The sequence below is a fragment of the Anolis carolinensis genome, chromosome 2 (genome assembly GCF_035594765.1).
Source record: "Anolis carolinensis isolate JA03-04 chromosome 2, rAnoCar3.1.pri, whole genome shotgun sequence".
NCBI classification, from domain to species: domain Eukaryota; kingdom Metazoa; phylum Chordata; class Lepidosauria; order Squamata; family Dactyloidae; genus Anolis; species Anolis carolinensis.
Window position 1 is genome coordinate 265,978,222 of NC_085842.1, and position 20,101 is coordinate 265,998,322.

The 20,101-nt window shown below is 42.7% G+C and overlaps 1 protein-coding gene across 1 annotated transcript; it reads left to right on the forward strand.

The window, feature by feature from the left end:
• Positions 1-5,382: 5,382 nt before the first annotated feature.
• On the forward strand, positions 5,383-7,091 carry LOC134296664 (nanos homolog 2-like). Its single transcript, XM_062972164.1, has 3 exons — positions 5,383-6,006; positions 6,136-6,174; positions 6,261-7,091. The coding sequence occupies exons 1-2, from the start codon at positions 5,383-5,385 to the stop codon at positions 6,163-6,165; spliced, it is 654 nt and encodes a 217-aa protein (XP_062828234.1). The 3' UTR covers positions 6,166-6,174; positions 6,261-7,091.
• The last annotated feature ends 13,010 nt before the right edge of the window (positions 7,092-20,101 follow it).

Sequence of the window (20,101 nt, forward strand, 5' to 3'; positions counted from 1 at the left end):
TGGCCTTTACCACTTCTCAAAATTGTCTTCTTTTACTGTACCATTGCCTTGTGCGGGTGTAGTCGAGAGCATGTGATGATAATCTTACGCAGAGTAAGAAGTAGAGAATCAATCCACTCAGAATCTCTTTTGCTATTAAAAACAATTACTTAATAATGCCTTCATGTTTCCTTTGGAATCCACATTTCTGCTTTGTTTCTACTTTGAATTACTTTCTACTACATTACACACTATATCTTTCATAATTGTACTTCCTCAAGTATACTTAAACTGTATGTATACCAACCAACTGAAGTCATTTCCCTCTATCCAGGTCATCTGCAGGAGAACTTTAATAACCCCTGAAGAACACACTAGTCTTACCTGCAGTGGAACTGCATGGAAACATGTTCCTAACATCAGAGCCTTAAAACCTTCCCCCTCCAAAAAGCATTATAGGTCTGTGTGGTCGTTTGTAGCCTATTTAAGAATAGCTTGACAGGCCAATAGTATTTCGCACTGTATAGTTTTTTAACTGTCAAACTACCTCCTCTTCAGTCCTCGGACTCGAGCCGTGTTTTTACACCACTGTTTTTTAAGCTGGTAATGCTGTATGCTGACTGTGACTTCAGTTATATCTTATGTCTTATTGACCCAACATGAACACAGAAGAGTCTCACTGATCAAAGCCAAACGGGCCTACCACTGCTGAAATAAGCAGATTTCTTGGATTGGACTTGTTGAAGAAAAGCATATAACACATCATATCAGGTTATTATTATCCAAATAAAGCACCATAAATGCATGTTATACAACCAAGGAGACATAAGAAGTCGTTCTATATGCTGAAATGATATGTTGCTATTGCTTACTTTATGAATTTAGCTTCAAAATATCACAATATAATGGAATCATTGACTACAGAAATGGCTAGATTTTTCCAGAGGCTATACGGTTTGCTGTTATGGAGTGTATCTTTGTGTCATGGGTTGTGGTGTGTGGGCGTGGGGCCGGCCAACGGTGGCCGGCCCCCCGGGTCTGATGGGCTTGGGCCCACATTTTGAAAGCAGATGTGAAGAAAGCATGCCCTTCCCCCTGTGGGTCCAGCGGTGTGGGCGTGGGGCCGGCCAACGGTGGCCGGCCCCCCGGGTCTGAGGGGCTTGGGCCCACATTTTGCAAGCAGACGTGAAGAAAGCCTGCCCTTCCCCGTGGGTTGCGGCGTGTGGGCGTGGGGCCGGCCAACGGTGGCCGGCCCCCCGGGTCTGAGGGGCTTGGGCCCACATTTTGCAAGCAGACGTGAAGAAAGCCTGCCCTTCCCCGTGGGTTGCGGCGTGTGGTTGTGGGGCCGGCCAACGGTGGCCGGCCCCCCGGGTCTGAGGGGCTTGGGCCCACATTTTGCAAGCAGACGTGAAGAAAGCATGCCCTTCCCCGTGGGTTGCGGCGTGTGGTTGTGGGGCCGGCCAACGGTGGCCGGCCCCCCGGGTCTGAGGGGCTTGGGCCCACATTTTGCAAGCAGACGTGAAGAAAGCCTGCCCTTCCCCGTGGGTTGCGGCGTGTGGGCGTGGGGCCGGCCAACGGTGGCCGGCCCCCCGGGTCTGAGGGGCTTGGGCCCACATTTTGCAAGCAGACGTGAAGAAAGCCTGCCCTTCCCCGTGGGTTGCGGCGTGTGGGCGTGGGGCCGGCCAACGGTGGCCGGCCCCCCGGGTCTGAGGGGCTTGGGCCCACATTTCCTTTTTTTTGGTCTTCTCTCTCTTTCTCTGGGAAGGGTGCCGGCCAACGGTGGCCGGCCTAGTATTTTAAAGTGTGGGCCTTTTTGGCGGTGGCTTTTTCTGTCTTTTCTTTGGTCTTTGCTGCCTCTCGGCCTACGTGGCCGAGTTTCCCCGATGTACCGCCTCTCTCTTCTCTCGCCGGCTGTCGTTCTTTAGCCCTTTATGCGAGTTTGCACCGAAGCCTCCTTTGGGGCAGCGGCCCCTCTTTCTTCCTGTCTGGGAATCGTGCGGGCCAACGGTGGCCGGCCTAGTATTTTATAGTGTGGGCCTTTTTGGCGGTGGCTTTTTCTGTCTTTTCTTTGGTCTTTGCTGCCTCTCGGCCTACGTGGCCGAGTTTCCCCGATGTACCGCCTCTCTCTTCTCTCGCCGGCTGTCGTTCTTTAGCCCTTTATGCGAGTTTGCACCGAAGCCTCCTTTGGGGCAGCGGCCCCTCTTTCTTCCTGTCTGGGAATCGTGCGGGCCAACGGTGGCCGGCCTAGTATTTTATAGTGTGGGCCTTTTTGGCGGTGGCTTTTTCTGTCTTTTCTTTGGTCTTTGCTGCCTCTCGGCCTACGTGGCCGAGTTTCCCCGATGTACCGCCTCTCTCTTCTCTCGCCGGCTGTCGTTCTTTAGCCCTTTATGCTATTTTGCACAGAAGCCTCCTTTGGGGCGGTGTCGTCTGGTTTTTTTTCTCTCTCTCTCTCTCTCTCAGGGATGCGTGCCGGCAAACATTGGCCGGCCCGGCTTAATGTATGGGCCTTGTCGCCTGTGGCTTTTTTCTTTCTTTTCTTTTCTTTTCTTTTCTTTTTGCTGCCTCTCGGCCTACGTGGCCGAGTTTCCCCCGATGCACCGCCTCTCTCTTCTCTCTCGGCTGTCGTTCTTTACCCCTTTATGCGAGTTTGCACCGAAGCCTCCTTTGGGGCGGCGGCCCCTCTTTCTTCCTGTCTGGGAATCGTGCGGGCCAACGGTGGCCGGCCTAGTATTTTATAGTGTGGGCCTTTTTGGCGGTGGCTTTTTCTGTCTTTTCTTTGGTCTTTGCTGCCTCTCGGCCTACGTGGCCGAGTTTCCCCGATGTACCGCCTCTCTCTTCTCTCGCCGGCTGTCGTTCTTTAGCCCTTTATGCTATTTTGCACAGAAGCCTCCTTTGGGGCGGTGTCGTCTGGTTTTTTTTTTCTCTCTCTCTCTCTCTCAGGGATGCGTGCCGGCAAACATTGGCCGGCCCGGCTTAATGTATGGGCCTTGTCGCCTGTGGCTTTTTTCTTTCTTTTCTTTTCTTTTCTTTTCTTTTTGCTGCCTCTCGGCCTACGTGGCCGAGTTTCCCCGATGTACCGCCTCTCTCTTCTCTCGCCGGCTGTCGTTCTTTAGCCCTTTATGCTATTTTGCACAGAAGCCTCCTTTGGGGCGGTGTCGTCTGGTTTTTTTTCTCTCTCTCTCTCTCTCTCAGGGATGCGTGCCGGCAAACATTGGCCGGCCCGGCTTAATGTATGGGCCTTGTCGCCTGTGGCTTTTTTCTTTCTTTTCTTTTCTTTTCTTTTCTTTTTGCTGCCTCTCGGCCTACGTGGCCGAGTTTCCCCCGATGCACCGCCTCTCTCTTCTCTCTCGGCTGTCGTTCTTTACCCCTTTATGCGAGTTTGCACCGAAGCCTCCTTTGGGGCGGCGGCCCCTCTTTCTTCCTGTCTGGGAATCGTGCGGGCCAACGGTGGCCGGCCTAGTATTTTATAGTGTGGGCCTTTTTGGCGGTGGCTTTTTCTGTCTTTTCTTTGGTCTTTGCTGCCTCTCGGCCTACGTGGCCGAGTTTCCCCGATGTACCGCCTCTCTCTTCTCTCGCCGGCTGTCGTTCTTTAGCCCTTTATGCTATTTTGCACAGAAGCCTCCTTTGGGGCGGTGTCGTCTGGTTTTTTTTCTCTCTCTCTCTCTCTCTCAGGGATGCGTGCCGGCAAACAGTGGCCGGCCCGGCTTAATGTATGGGCCTTGTCGCCTGTGGCTTTTTTCTTACTTTTCTTTTCTTTTCTTTTCTTTTTGCTGCCTCTCGGCCTACGTGGTCGGGTTTCCCACGATGCACCGCCTCTCTCTTCTCTCGCCGGCTGTCGTTCTTTACCCCTTTATGCGATTTTGCACAGAAGCCTCCTTTGGGGCGGCGGCCCCTCTTTCTTCCTCACAGGGAAGCGTGCCGGCCAACGGTGGCACGCCTAGTATTTCAACGTGTGGGCCTTGTCGGCCTATGTGGTCGACGTGTTTCCCACGATGCACCGCCTCTGTCTTCTCTCGCGGCTGTCGTTCTTTACCCCTTGGTGCAATCTTGCACAGAACCCTTCTTTGGGGCGGCGGCCTCTATTTCTTCCACTCAGGGAAGCTTGCCGGCCAACGATGGCCGGCCTAGTATTTCAGTGTGTGGGCCTTGCCGGATGTGGCTTATTCTTTCTTTTCTTTTATTTTCATGAAATCAGCGGGGGAGGATGGGCGGGTTGTGTTTCCACAGAACACCACTCAAAGAAACAGTTAGCGGTATCCTATACTGTTCTAAATTGCTCGACAACATAATGATAGAATCATAGAAACATGGCACCAAACATCATATAATCATAAAGCTAGAAGAGACCATCCAGTCCAACGCCATTCTGCCATGCAAAAACAATATACAGTAGAGTCTCAGTCATCCAACACTCGCTTATCCAATGTTCTGGATTATCCAACTTATTTTTGTAGTCAATTTTTTCAATATATTGTGATATTTTGTTGCTAAATTCGTCATTACTACGTAATATTACTGCGTATTGAACTACCTTTTCTGTCTAATTTGCTGTTAAACAAGATTTTATGGGGCTTAATTTGTAAAATAACCTAATTTGCTGTTCAAAGGGCTTTTCCTTAATGTCTCCTTATCATCCAACATATTTGCTTATCCAACGTTCTGCTGGCCCGTTAATGTTGGATAAGCGAGACTCTACTGTATCCAGAAATATCTGGTGCTGTAACCGATATATCATTTACCGTCCCGGAATACTAGCCAGATGGCCCATGAATGGTCACAAAAGTCATAGAAATATGGTCACAGAAGTCATGGAATAATAGAAACATGGTCCCTAAAGTCATAGACTCAAAGAAACAAGTAACAGAATCATCCCAAAAGTCCTAGAATCCTAAAATGATAGAATCATAGAGTCATGGCGCCAAACATCATAGAATCATAAAGGTAGAAGAGACCATCCAGTCCAATGCTATTCTGCCATGCAAAAGCAATATAACACTCTTGCAGGCTTCATCATTACTGGATCCGTCCTTCAGGACTTTGGCAAACGTTGGATATACAATGTTGCTATTTCATCCAAGGCAGAAATTCAACTCATTCTTGGATGGACAAACAGAACCACAACTGCTAACGTTCCCTTAAGGCAGTGTTTCTCAACCTGTGGATCTCCAGGTGTTTTTACCTACAAGTCCCAGAAATCCCAGCCATTTTACCAGCTGTTAGGATTTCTGGGAGTTGAAGGCCAAAACATCTGGGGACCCACAAGTCGAGAACCACTGCCTCAAGGGAGAAACTGTGGCATTACCTCCGAAGTTAAAAAATTGGAAAAACCAAACTCTTCCTTGAAAAGCTGTGATTGTCTAGACATGTGGGGGTTAAATCTAGGGCAAAGGAGTGTAAAAATAGATGGGAGGGTCCAATGTGAAAGGTTTGGAACCCCTCCCCTTATATATAAAACAAAGACTCCGCCTCCAATATGTGGCATTCAGTGTGTGTCCACACCAGGGTAGAATTGGCACCATGCTCTCCAGATCAGCCATGCACGTGCCACATTATGCCCCTTCCATGTTCAGGGAGTTTGACAGATGGAAGGGCTATCTGAGCCTTGCGAAAGTGGTTACGGAGATCATCGCGGAACGCAAGAAGGTCCCATTTCCATCTCAGAGTTTGGACACAATGGAGTACGACATGCAGCTAGTCCTCAACGAGGACAACTTTGAAACAGCATCACAATGGGTTAATGGAAGCAGTTCCAGCAGCAAGAGCTCCAAAGGTAGTGCCAATGGCCAGGCTTCCCAAAACAAGGAGATTTGCAATTTCTGCAAACACAACGGGGAATCCAAGCAGGTCTATTCGTCCCACCGGCTGAAGGGGATGGACGGCACCGTGGAGTGCCCCATCTTGCGCAAATACACCTGTCCGCTCTGCGGTGCCACGGGCGAAAAGGCCCATACTTTAAAATACTGCCCACTGAGCCAAGGGAAGAGGTCGCTGTATCGCAAGTGCGGACGTAACTCGGCTGGACGCAAGGTGAGGAGATAAGAAGATCAGGAGAAGACCGAAGCATTTATTCTTAGTTTTAGTTTGACTTTGTAAAAGAACAACATTTGATTTCGAGCATCATTAACACTCTTTACATTTCCTCCCACTTTGTTTCAGGTTTGGAGAATGGAAGCCCAATTCTCTTAGACTACATTTGTGAGTCCAGAAATGTTTTTTTATGTATATTGTTGCCTTCTTTCACATTTGTTGTACCTAGGTTAATTATATTGTGTTTCTTTTAGATGTGTCAGTTGCCTAGTGTGATGATTCATGGGCCCTGCAGTCCTATTCCTGACAGTATTGTGGCAGATGAGGAGGAAAATATGGAGTTTTCCCCAGATTTCCGGTCGGAGTCAGAGCCTTGGCAGCTGCCTGAAGTTCTAGTCCAAGAACCAATTAAACCTGACCTTGGTGGGAACTCTCCCCCTTATGGGAGAAAACAGGCTTACACGACTGATAGAGGATTGAGAGAAAAATTTAGAAGTAGTGCTCGCCTTGCTGCCAAATATGCCACTGATTAGAAGTATTTCCCCTGAGAAAATACGGGGAGTCTTGCACCTGCAAGCTGGTTTCCTTCGCTCCCTGTTCTCTAGGGAAAGTGATTGTTGTTTGGGGAAACGAGACCCAATATAGGGAAATTGCGCGAAGGATTCCTTGCGGAGTCAATTCGTCAGCTCCTGGAGAGAGGTCATGTGTGTGTGGACTTCGAATCCTGTTCCTTGCCTCCTGAATCTAGTTCCAAGCCTTGTCCTCGTCTCACGGATTTACCACAGATCTTGTTCCATGCTTCAAGTTGCTTTGCCTTTAGCCACAGCTCCAGCCACGTTCCAAGTAACTTTCAGCCTTGTGTCAAGCTTCATTGGATTCAAGACTTTTTCTGTTTTCCCAACGCTTTGCTTGGCAAAGCGTGTGTTGCGGTTATTGGATTATAATCTTTGGACTCTAATATTTCATATTGGACAATAATCTGCTGGACTATATTTGGCCTCATTTGAAAGGTCTGCTTCTGAACTTTATTCTACACTTGTTTTTATTGACTTTATATATTCCTTTAATAAAGATATTAGATAGAATCTGGCCTCAGTGTATGGTTATTGGTGCCCAGCAGCCTAGATCCTGACACCTTGTATCATGCTTTTTTATACATATAATCATGTTTTTTACATATGTAATATCACGTTCCTTTGACATCTGTAATTGCCTTATATCATATTTTATATTGTGTTTTATATATGCAGTTACTTTACATGTTTCTTTTATGTATGGATGTATAATTTTTACATGTTTAATTATATTATTTGCAACTATAATTGCCTAATATCATGCTTCTTTTATATATGCAATGACATCATGTTTATTTAACGTATATAAGTGCCTTATATCATGTCCGGGTTATCATGTGTGTCTCCAGAGGGATGCAGCCCTATCCTTTGCAGGGAAAATATAGAAATATCTTCTAAATGGCTACTGTCTAGAATTTTGTTTTGTAAAGAAAGGAAAAGTTTATATGCTATTGGAAAGAAAGATACTATTTTATGTTTAAATTTTGGAAAGGAATAGAATTGGTTATTATTACTGTGGTCTAACCTTCAATTGTTTGCAAGTTGTTCTAAAGTTTGGATCGTAGAGTTTAATAAACAGAGTTTATGGTTTTGGCATCAAAACTGTTCATGTTGTGCTTAAATGGGATTGAATTTTCTTTAATTTGTGGCCCATAATAGGCTGGTTATAAGCCTGATCTGGAAGGCAGCCAAGGCAAAGACCATTGAGCTGCTGAACTTGCAGACTGAAAGGTCCCAGGTTCAAATCCCGGGAGCAGAGTGAGCGCCCGCTGTTAGCTCCAGCTTCTGCCAACCTAGCAGCTTGAAAACATGCCAATGTGAGTAGATGAATAGGTACCGCTGTGGCGGGAAGGTAATGGCACTCCATGTAGTCATGCCGACCACATGACCTTGGAGGTGTCTATGGACAACACTGGCTCTTGGGGTTAGAAATGGAGGTGAGCACAACCCCCAGAGTCAGACATGACTGAACTTAACGTCAAGGGATACCTTTACACACACACACATGCAGGGACTACACCAATTTAACAAAGTTTCAGCCACAAAAACAAAGTTTCTAAAGTAGAGCAATGACTTTCACAGTAAAGACAACCCAATTTAACAGGAAATAAGACTTTCAAACCAGGAACAGATTTCTGCAATTATTAAAAAATGGTTCATTATAAAAGCTATGAAAATTTGCCAAAAATCAGAGGATAAGGGAAACGTTCCACATTTTGGTGAGCTATCAGTGTTAAATGTGTTCTACCACTGTACCAAGTTTGAAGAAGATCACTCAAAAAATGAGGGCGGGAGAGCCCCCTAAGTCCCCCCCCCTTCGGGCTGTTTTCGGGCCACCACGCATGCGCGTCCGCCATTAACGAATTAATTTAGAAAATAACGAATTTTCGTTAATTTCGAAAAATTTTGGGGGCCAAATTCGTTATTAGCAACAAAAACGAAAAAATGCCCCCACTAGTTTTGAAACGAGTTTAGAATCAAATTTTTCATGGATCGATCAAGCCTACTGTAGATCTATGTGTGGCACTTCATGGCACTTGGGTAATATCTTCCATTTTTCCAAAACAGACTTTCAGTTTCAGACATTATTTGCAAAAGGCAAAGAGAACATTTTGGATTCTTTGACTGCCCTGGCTTGGTGCTGTAGAATCCTAAGATTTGTAGTTTGCTGAGGCTCCAGTATTCTTTGGCAGAAAAGACTAAAGACCATGTAAAACCACAAGTCCCAATATTTTTATAGCACTGAGCTGAGCCTGTTAACTGCTTTGGCAATTAAGGTGATGTCAAATCGTATTAATTCTACAGTGTAGATGCACCTTGCCCCCTTGTCTTTCTCACATGCACACGTAAACACATACACACAATAGAATTTCCCCTTCCCACTGCTCAATGGAGTAGTGCTGGAAACAGCAGAAGAACATGCCTAACTGGAATAATAACAATAACAATAATAAAACCACTTCTAAGAAATCTTGATTATGAAGATCCTTTTGACCAGAGCTTATAAGTTGCTTTTTTTAAAATACTACTTTTATACACTTCTCTCCAGTGATGGAGGATTTATAGCTAAAAAAAGATAATTCACCTAATTCTTCCTGAGGCAGGGTAGACAACTGCATTTGAAATAGGGCTGGGACCACTGTGTTCCTTGACCATATATACCAATAGCAATTAAAAGCTACATGATGCTGGTTCTTCTGAACCTAAAGGAATAGCACCATGCCCAGAACAGAGGTAGGACTCTCATGACCCTCTTGTTGTGTTTCAGTGCAGCCACCTTATATAGCCCAGTGCAATGAATGTTCCAGATGTTGCAGTCCAAAAAGACCCAGAGAGCTTTATGATATCACCAGCACCAGGGAAATCCCAGGTCTTCAGCAGTAAAAACAATAAGAAACAACTTATTTCCCATCTCTCCAACCTTTGATAATTTATAAACAAGCAAGACAACCAGTGTGGTTTAATGGCTTGAGTGTTAGATTACAGTTATTAAGACCAGGGTTTGAATTTCTGCTCTATCATCAAAACCCACTGGGTGACTTTGGTCTCTCAGAGGAAGGCAATCACAAATCTCTTTTGAACAAATCTTGGCAAAAAAAACAACAACCCTGTGATAGATTCACCTTCAACTGTAAACAATGTGAAGGCACACAACAAAAACAACAACAACAACAACAATAACAACAATGGTCAGAGAGTATACCTCGTAACACTTTGGGTCCTTCTACATTGCCATATAATCCAGCTCAAAGCAGATAATCTGGATTTTATATGGCAGTGTAGAAGGGACCCTGGTACAATTAAGCATCCTAAGTAACTACAGAAAAATAACAGAGGAAAGGATGGAAAACCAGGGAAGGAAGGTTTATTTATTTATTTACTTATTTACTTCATTTTTACCCCGCCTTTCTTGACCCCGGAAGGGACTCAAGGCAGCTTAAAGATCCGGCAAAAATTCAATGCCATACAGGTAAACAGTAAAAAACATCTCATCAAAATATAAACAATCTAAATATATAAGCAATTAAAACACCTATAAATAAATTAACAGATTAAAACCATATAAAATGCCGAGTCATGATCTCATGACTCATCTATCAGACAAAGTTTGACCAATGTCCATGAAACCTGGAGGATTCTATGAAAGTTATTTTTGTTCTTAACAGCTCCCAGAATCCCCTGGGCAGCATAGGCAATGACCACCCTGAGTGGAGAATTTTTGGAATTGTGTCCTCAAAAAAGAGATTCTTCCATGTTCTGCTACTGGATGTAAATAATAGAAAATCAAGATACTGATTGAATGTAAACAATATATAGGTAATTTTAGACTTTAACAGGTCTTTAATGTTTGTAGTTATAATCAAGGGCAGAATTTAGCAAGGCAAAATGTCTTTCATCCAGATTATTCATGTAAAAGAGGGGAAATTTCTAATTGCTTTGGGAAGTGGAAAGTCAACCATTTTTACAGGATGGAGACTTAGTACATTACAAAATTCCAAGCCTAGGGGCCTAGTAGACATCTGAAACAGAGGTCATAGCAAATTGCTTAGCTTTTTACATTATATGTTAGTTTGGTAATGATCATAATTAGGCAGAATTAGAAAACTGAAAAGTAAGACTGTAATGGGATATCCAAAAACAAGGTCAAGTACAGCTCTTTAGTATAAGTACAGTTTGAAACCAGAGATCTGTCTCCTCACAATTTCACAGAACAGAAAAAAAGCTCCTTCTGATATATTTGATGGATTAAAGCAAAATCCTGCCTGGAATTTCCATTATAGAGCAGCTCGGGTGCCTCTGACATGACCTTTGTGAAAATGGCACATGATAGGTCATGAGGGAATAAGTAATTCTTGGATAGGCAGTAGGATAAAGAGGCTTTGACTTTTACATTGCCTGGAAGTTATAACTCCCAATTTTCAAGAGAGCTGATGACACAGTGGATTTTTGCTTTTTTTATTTCTTAAGTAGAGTAATTTCAAACAAACCTGTTACCATTCTCCAGCTCCACACATTTCAAGGCAGCAATGGACAGGTTCTCCCCCCCCCCCTCAAAGTACACAACTACAAGTGGCATTAGCAGCAAAGACAGATCCTGTATTGGGAGACATGTGATGTAATTCTGCACAGACAGAACTACTAAACACCTTTTACTTGATCCCACCCACCCTTTAAGATGTTGCAGCCACCCATCCAACCCACCCTAAATATACAATTACCTACTGGTGTAAAGCAGGCAACTGGGGCAACAGAATAGCAACCAGCTATGTTCCTATAGTGGGTCCTCTAGAGATTCCAGAAGATGAATGCCACTGTTGAGTGTCCAGCTGTAAGATGCTGCTTTCCTCTTCAGATTTGATTATTTGCAGATTTGATTAATATGGTTTCTATAAAAATCTCTAGGTCTTCCAATGTATGGTCCTCCAGTTGTTTTGGAGGATCTAGAGCAGGAGTGTCAAACTCATTTTCATCCAGGGTCACGCCAGCATTATGGTTGCCTTCAAAGAGCCATTAATCTATGGATGGAGAAGCCATGGATACAGAGAGAGGGCCACCTATAATAGAGGTCAGTGCTCTTTAGTTTTTACCTAATTTGGGTCCCCTATTGAGGTCTTATGTGTTCTTAAGTGGACTTACATCTGCAAGAACAGAACTGTGAAATTGCACAACATCCATATGCGGTAAAGGGCTGTAATTACATTATTATGTATGAGAGCCAGCAAAGTGCCCAGTGCACACATCAGTGCAATGCACATCTGTGTACAATATACACTAGTGCCCAATGCATACATATACAGTATAGTCTCACTTATCCAAGCCTCGCTTATCCAAGCCTCTGGATAATCCAAGCCATTTTTGTAGTCAATGTTTTCAATATATCGGGATATTTTGGTGCTAAATTCGTAAATACGGTAACTAATTACAACATAACATTACTGCGTATTGAACTACTTTTTCTGTCAAATTTGTTGTATAACATGATGTTTTGGTGTTTAATTTGTAAAATCATAACCTAATTTGATGTTTAATAGGCTTTTCCTTAATCCCTCCTTATTATCCAAGATATTCGCTTATCCAAGCTTCTGCTGGCCCGTTTAGCTTGGATAAGTGAGACTCTACTGTACATATTTTGCACTAAACCACATTGGCCTTAATACTCATTGGATGTTTTTGTTACATATCTTTGCAATTCAATAAAGGGGTTTCTGAGCACATAAGGTTACATATAATATAACAGAACATATAAGATTAAAGCTATTATTTCTAAGTTCTGCCATCTACAGAAATAAGTGAATTTCAATCTATCTTTCATTTATTAAAAAATGTGGAAGTATGAGCCAATCACACATAGACCTTTTAAGCAACTGGTTCTCAAGTATCTTCAAAATCAACAGGTAAAGTCATTGGAAAGAAAAGGAAATATTTGAAGTTAATAAGACTATCAGAAATTGGGTCTGTCTCATTAGTTTATTAATGAAGGACACTCCACTGCCCACAGCAAGCCGCTTTGGATCTAGTTCATCAAAGAAAGGGAAAAGCATATTTAGTTTTGTCATTAAATTTAATCATCACGAAATATCTTTTTGGCATACATATCAAACATTCCTTCAATGATGGAAATTAATAGCAGAAAGCAAGGGGTGTAATTCTGCATACAATTATGTTGCTTAAATGCCTTTGAAGTGCCTAGGATTAAAGCAGCCTTATTGTGTGTGTAGAAAAGAGCATTGCTTTAGTATAAGAAAAGTACTTAATTTTGAGACCATGAAAAACCCAAGATCAGGTTCAAATGGTGTTGTAGAATTATTTCATCTAGGCACAAGACAGGCCCCATAAGGACAGTAGCAACAGAAACTGCCATGGAAGAAACACTCAAGACACAAGTATTAACAAATGGCACTGTATGAAAATGGGGAAACCTAACACTGGTGTCTCATTTTTCATAATTTTCTGGCTGCATATGTCAAATATTGCTTGGCAATGAACTGGCAAACAACCAGACCACCGGACAGTACAAGGCAATACAGTTAATGCAACCTTGAGATGTTTGTAGCTGCTACTTCATTTTAAAAATCACTACACAGTGGTAAACCTCAATCTTTTCTTTTTATTTACAGATAACCCATTCAATAGCATTTCCCTTCTTTGAAATTCTGGAAATCTTCTTTGACACATTAGAAAACATAAGCAAGACACAAGAAATAGTCTGTGGCTCCATCTACACTGCCATATAAATCAGTTTTAAGAAGAGAACTTTTAGAGAACTTTGTTAATTAATGGCAACCAATGATCCAACATCTAAATGTAAAATTAATCTAAAAATGTACATAGGGGAACTTATAATACTGTAGACAAGGAGGAAACAGATCTTAATTTGGAGTCTATGATACCTTTATATGTACTATTTAAATAGAAGACTGTGACCCCTTAAAGAAAATATATTATCTGAGAAATGATTATGGAACACTAATATCTGGAAAATATTGCACTGTATGCAACAAACACTTAGAAATATATATATATATCTATTTGAATAAATAAAAAATAAAAAACTGCATTATATTATTATTATTATTATTATTATTATTATTATTATTATTATTTACCCACCTCTCCTGATGGCTTAAGGTGGGGAACAACGATGTCAAAAACATATGAACATAAAATATATACAATAAATTACATAGATAAAAATGCAAAAATATAAAAATTTGCACCAAACACAGACACAAAATTGACACATAGGAGCAATAAAATCTCATGATTGAATTATTTTCAAGATTGAAACTCATGAATGAAGTTCAGTACATTTAAACTACATTATATGAGTCTCTATTGACCATATAATGCAGTTTCAAACTGCATTATATGGCAGCATAGGTGGGGCCTGTAATACCCAGGTCACATCACAAATATTCTTGTTACGGGTATTAGTCAGAGATTTTGAAATCCAGAGAATATTGTCCTTCATTTTTTAACTATAAAAATTCAAGTTGCTAACTTTGTTTAATAATACATTGTCATCTATGTAGAATACTCTATAAAGAACAGGCCCCTATTCCACCATGTTTTCAATTTAAAATAGATATAAAAAGGGGGATAATGGAGGCACAAATAAGCAAGAAAACATGTGTTTTTTTTCAAATGTGCATGTTTGGCATTATTGCAATAAAGTACAGGAACTTGGACGATGATCCAAAAACTTCCCTAGGACTTTGAACAGGGCTGGGTAAAGTGCTGCCCTGAATCCATAGTCCTTCCTCCAATTACATTTTTGTAGGCTGATTTTCAGGTGATTATTTATTCTCATGCTGCTCAAAATTTGCAGCAATATGCTTACTCTAACTACTCAAAGCCTCAAAATCTCCCAAAGTACAGAACAAAATTTACCAATAAAATCAGCCGAAATGGTGTCTAGAAGTGATGTGTCACTTTGGCTGTTCTGCTATCTCCCAGTGTGGTCTACTGGGTGGATATAGTTTCTTCTGTGCAGTTGCCCACTGTTGACATAGAATAAGGGAAGACAGAAAATGATGCCTGAGGAGATTTCCAGATGAAAGGGAAAATAGAATACAGGGTTGATAGAACTGAAGGCGCTTGCTGAAATCTCAGGGAATCGGTATTCTTAGGAGAAAGTGCACTTATACCTTTCATGTAAGGTAGTTTTAAGATTTGGCCACCCATCTCCATCCATTCCCAACTGACATCCAGATTCTCTGGATGTTTCACTTACTCAGCCTCAGTGCACCACAAAGGCAGGTGCAAGGGGATGGGGATTGGGGGAAGGCATGAGTGACAGAAGGTAGTAGAGCTCCAGCTTTATGACTCACAAGTATTCTTGTTGTATAAGCCCTGGCATCAGTGGGGTAGAACTGGAGAAAAAAATTACCTGAGGGCTGGGTGAGCCTTGCACAAGCCTCAACAATAGAGTAAATGCCTGGATCCTTATGTAGCATATATGCATTAGATAAGACCACATGAGATGTAAGAAAAGATGGTGTTGAGTGTGAAAGAACCTTTCACAAAGTCCAAATAAGTTTTGTACTATTTCTTCAAGCATCCCTTCTTTTTCCCTAGCACTTAGGGGCAGATATTTTCCTTCTATTCTTTTCGATTTCTCCAAAGTCATTTTAGAGGGGCAGAGACACCTTTGGATAAATGAGAGAGCGATGGTGATGGATAAGTGAAGGTCACAGGAAGAACTGTGATATTTACACAGAGATCAAATATAGAGGAGTAAAGACACTGTAGGGACAAGGAGCTTATGCAAAATCTGGGAGCAGAGAAGTGAAGAGATTTTAAGGGTTTTGTTTCAAGGTCGAATTGGTCATGCTTATACAGTCAGAATGATTGTGAAAAAGCAAAAGACAGGGAAACATGTTGGGGGACATCAGTGCCAGTAATAGTTGGAAAGAACATCTCAACCCCAAGAGTCCCTCCGGGTGAGAAGGGCAGGGTATAAATGCTGGAAATATAAACATGATTCTGTGAACCAATTACTTGACACCAGCCTGACAATGACTATGATTTGAAATCTAGCAAAGCAAATGACCATAACCTGTATATTAACATAATATCAATGAAAGATTACTTCTCCCACTCCCATTGGCACCCCAGTTGACGTCACTCCAGTTGACGGTCAACTGTCAGGACTCATGTCACACTCAGATACAGGTTGGGTGTGGCAAAGAGGTCAGGAGGGGATGGTAAGAGTGGACACCCGGCAGCATGGATGTAGTTTTGATTTTGCCAGGAGATAGAGGCTTCCTTTCGACCTTTGCAACAGCCACAGGGGGGTGGCTGTATAAACCATTGCAGGACTGATCCAGTGTATGCCACACCAGATGGGCCCCATGATAATGGATCAGTGTAGATCCTCCACCTGATTCCTGTTGAAAGACTCTTAAATACAGACCATTCTCACATATTAAAAAAGGAGGAAGAGAGGGAGGATGAAAAAAATAAAATAAATGTAATAGCACATTTAAGACTAATTGATTTCTATTTTAAAGGATAAATCCACTTCTTCAGATGCAGTACCAAATAGTAGAGGTGTGCAAAGCAGCTGAAATCTTATTAGTAATTCGTTTCGGAGATTTGGATGGCCCCTACTTTGTTTCATAAAGAATATTCATTTCATAATCTGAATATTCAAAGATTCGTGATTGTTTTGGTAAGATTTGCTCCTTGAGGAAAATTTCAAGGCTTGTTTCTCCATCATTTTTATGGCTATCAGAGAGAAACTTGGCACACTTGGAGGCAACATTTATGATTTTAAGCATGCCAAATTTTGGTCATCCACTGATTATTAGGATATTTTTAGTCTTTATAAAAAAAAATTAAACTACAAGAGCACAATGAGACAACTACAATTACTGCACAATGAGACAACATAAACAGGACATCAATCCTGCAAAGTTTGAGACAGATTCATTTATCTATTGATTTTTAGGAATTTTTAGAAGCTTTTTCAATTCAAAATTATTATTTTTTAAAAAAAAACTACAGGAGGTATCCCTTCAAACTGTGGCACAGTGAGACAACATGGGCAAAGCAGCAAGCCTTCCGAGTTTCAGAACTATCAGCCAACCACTGATTTTAAATATTTTTTTCAAAATTTAAGCACATAGGATTAACCTAAATTATGTTCATATCAATGAGACTTAAAAGCAATAAGCATAATTGTAGAGTGGAATATTGGTCCTGTCAGAAAAAGCAGGCAGATTAGTAGGATCTTGTAGATCTGACTTACCAGGTGTGGGGACAGAGGGCTCATTGGCATGTCAGAGTTGAGAGGTAGTTTAGGGAAAGGGTAGTGTATTTTTAAAGGGGGGGGAGAGGAAAGAGGAAGCCAGCCAACTTCATTGGTAGAGTGCATGTTTGTAAAAAGTGGCCTGCAAAATTGTGAGGCAAATGAAAAGGCAGCCTTCCTTTTCCTCTTCAGCAATATCATTTCAGGTTGGGGTTAAATGAATATGTAATGCCCTAGGATGGGCATACGTTTCTGCTTTATGAATGCAAACCATGCAAACAATCCTTATTTCTGAATATGAGGCATGTAGGATTGAGATACTGCATGTTTTCTTGCTTAGATGGCCTGTATGATTTAATGGTTTGAATGTTGAATGTTGATTCTGGAGACAGGGTTCAAATCCCTGTTCAGACATGGAACTGTGGCAGATCACGCTCTCTCAGCCTCAGAGGAAGGCAAAGGCAAATCCCCTGTGATTAAATAATGCCTAATAAACCTTGTGATAGGTTCACCTGAGAGTCAGCTTAAGTTGTCAATGACTTGAAGGACAATTACAACATGTCACTGTCATCAGGTTGAATGGCAAGAAATAATAGGGTTATGTTGAGTGTGATTTTTGAAAATGAACTTCTGCAGATTGTGTCTGACAGCAGATTGTGATAATCCAGGGCAGAAATGTTAGAATCTTGGAAATGTTATCATTTCCCTCCTTTTATAAAAATTCTCCAGCTCTAATTGCTGTGAAAATGGCTTTGAGAGTATCAACTGCTTTGTGTATAGCAGGAAACATAACTTTTTCGTGCTACCTGGGCAAGTATCAGCAAACTCAAATTGGTGGAGTGGAAGTTTTGCAGCAGTACATGCTCATTTCAACTAGGAATTCAGCTCTGGGAAGCCCAGGAGGTGAAGGTTGGCTGAGGTGTTCCCAGGTAATCATTGCCAGATGCTGCCACATCTGGCTTTGGGTTGCCCAGTAGGCAAAGGGATCACAGGACAGAACCTCCACTGGCTCCTCTAGGTACTGCTTCATGGACAGTGAGATGGAGCATATGCACCAAACAATGCAAGCCCCGAAAGCCAGAATCCCCTACCGGCCATATTATATTTGTCCCGCTATCCATGACCATAAAACCGTGGGTGAGTTGCTGCCTCCCAAACAGCCACCCCTCTAGCATGCAGTCTATGGCCCAGCAGATTTTGGCATAACTGTGGGCCTCATCCATCAATTCTACATGGACCAGGGCCCAGTGATGTCCTGTCTCCATGTTGCCCACTCTCTCACACCAATGTCCAGAAAGAGAGAGGTACATGTGGTCTCCACCCCAGATGGACCAAATGTGCATGGTGAAGTGGATGGACATCTGGCCACCACCATCCAGCAACTGCTCCACATGTTCCCTGCAGCCCTGATACAGGGATGGCACATCGACCTTGAGAAGGTGGTATGCAAGGGGATCTTATAGTGGGGAACCACTAGTGCATCAAGCAATGGAACCCTTCCTGCTCTGCCATCAGGAAGGCCTGGTTGTCAAAAGCCAGCATCTCTCCCAGGTGCTGGGTGATCTCCCTCACAGTAGGCAGCTTGCCACCCACTCTGTCCTTGCCTCTGGTCATGCCCCACTACTCTAGGGTGATCTGCCTCTTCTCCCTTCTGGCAGCAGGGGGATTGGCAGAAGTCTTGCTGCTGCTTCTGGCACAACTAGTTCCAGCTCGAGGAGCCGTGCCAACTTGCAGGGGGTGGTGCCTCTTGAGATGCATCTGCATACTAGTGGTAGACAGATGCTATGTGTCTTTGTCCCTACTGAGTTTTATTTTGCAGTGATTGTACAATGCGTGTGTGGGATCCTCCATCAGCACCTGGAAGAGGTCCCAGATGGTGAACTAGACCTTTCAAATACCAGAGGTGCAGGTGCAGACTCATCACCGGCACATCTCTCATCCTGCCCACAGCCAGCTGAGGATGCACACCCACATGTAGAAGAGCTTTAGGGGGGACTCCATCTAAAAATCCCTCTCACACTCCCCTTCCAAATCATGTATAAGCTCCTCAATTGTCTCTAGGGACAAATCCAGCTCTGCCTTCTCCTTAGCCTCTAACTGCCCATGGGCACTAATGGGCACTGTCAGCCCAGAGTGAGAAGCTCCAGATGGCTAGAAAAGAAACAATATCCCTCCCTCTCCCTCTGAAAGACTAGTGGCTACTGAATTCAGACTCAGCAGCACGTGCCCCATGCCTCATTTTATATATATATCTAATAATATTTTATTAATCCGTATGTGTGCTTATGTGAACTAGCTAGCTGCTTGACTGTGTGTAGTGCAAGGCATTTGCACACACACAAGCCAGAAAAACACTAAGGAAAATAGATAAACAACACACAGAACAAGACACAGAGCTTTAAACATGAACAAAGGGCTTTTTTGTTATATATATATATATATATATATATATATATATATATATATATATATTGGGGGGGGATCAGACAACACACACAGGGGTTTTTTTCGTGTCAGGAGCAACTTGAGTTATTTCTGGAGTGAGAGAATTGGCCGTCTGTAAGGACATTGCCCAGGGGATGCCTGGATGTTTGATGTTTTTACCATCCTTGTGGGAGGCTTCTCTCATGTCCCCGGATGGAGCTGGAGCTGATAGAGGGAGCTCATCAGCGCTCTCCCTGGGTGGGATTCGAACCTGGCAGCCTTCAGGTCAGCAACCCAACCTTCAAGACACGAGGCTTTAATCCACTACTCCACCGGGGGCTCCTTAACACACAAAGTAACCTTCAACAGAGGAAGGTTATACACTGGATATAAGCTACAAAATTATCAAAAAGCTACTAGTTTAAGTTTTAACAAACACACATGAGCACTCATGTCTTTCTCTCTCTCCTACAAAGTCCACAAAGAAACACAGATGCTGAGGGGAGGAGTCTAACTTTGCAGAAAGCCATGTAATTGGCTGACAAGGGTAAAAAAAACAACCCAGCATGCTGCTGCCATTGTCCATCACGTCATCCCCCTTTTTCCCTCCCACCCCAGATAATTATGGAGCACGTAACATTGAAAAAAAACACAGCTTTAAACTCTCCAAAACAACAAATCTTTACTAATCTCTGAAATGTTTCGGAGGCTCTGTTTCGATTCTTAATGCTTCAGAGGGGTCTCATTATGATTAGTAATTCAGAGATTTGTATTAACGGGTCATGCAAATCTCCGAATTTTGAAACTGAGCTCTGTAGCTTTGCACAGCCCTACCAAATAGCAT

Excerpts from the sequence above, each read along its gene's own strand:
- LOC134296664 (XM_062972164.1), top strand. The coding sequence starts at position 5,383 with ATGGGAGGGTCCAATGTGAAAGGTTTGGAACCCCTCCCCTTATATATA. Across the intron at positions 6,007-6,135 it reads GTAACTCGGCTGGACGCAAG|GTTTGGAGAATGGAAGCCCA; the intron begins GTGAGGAGATAA and ends ACTTTGTTTCAG.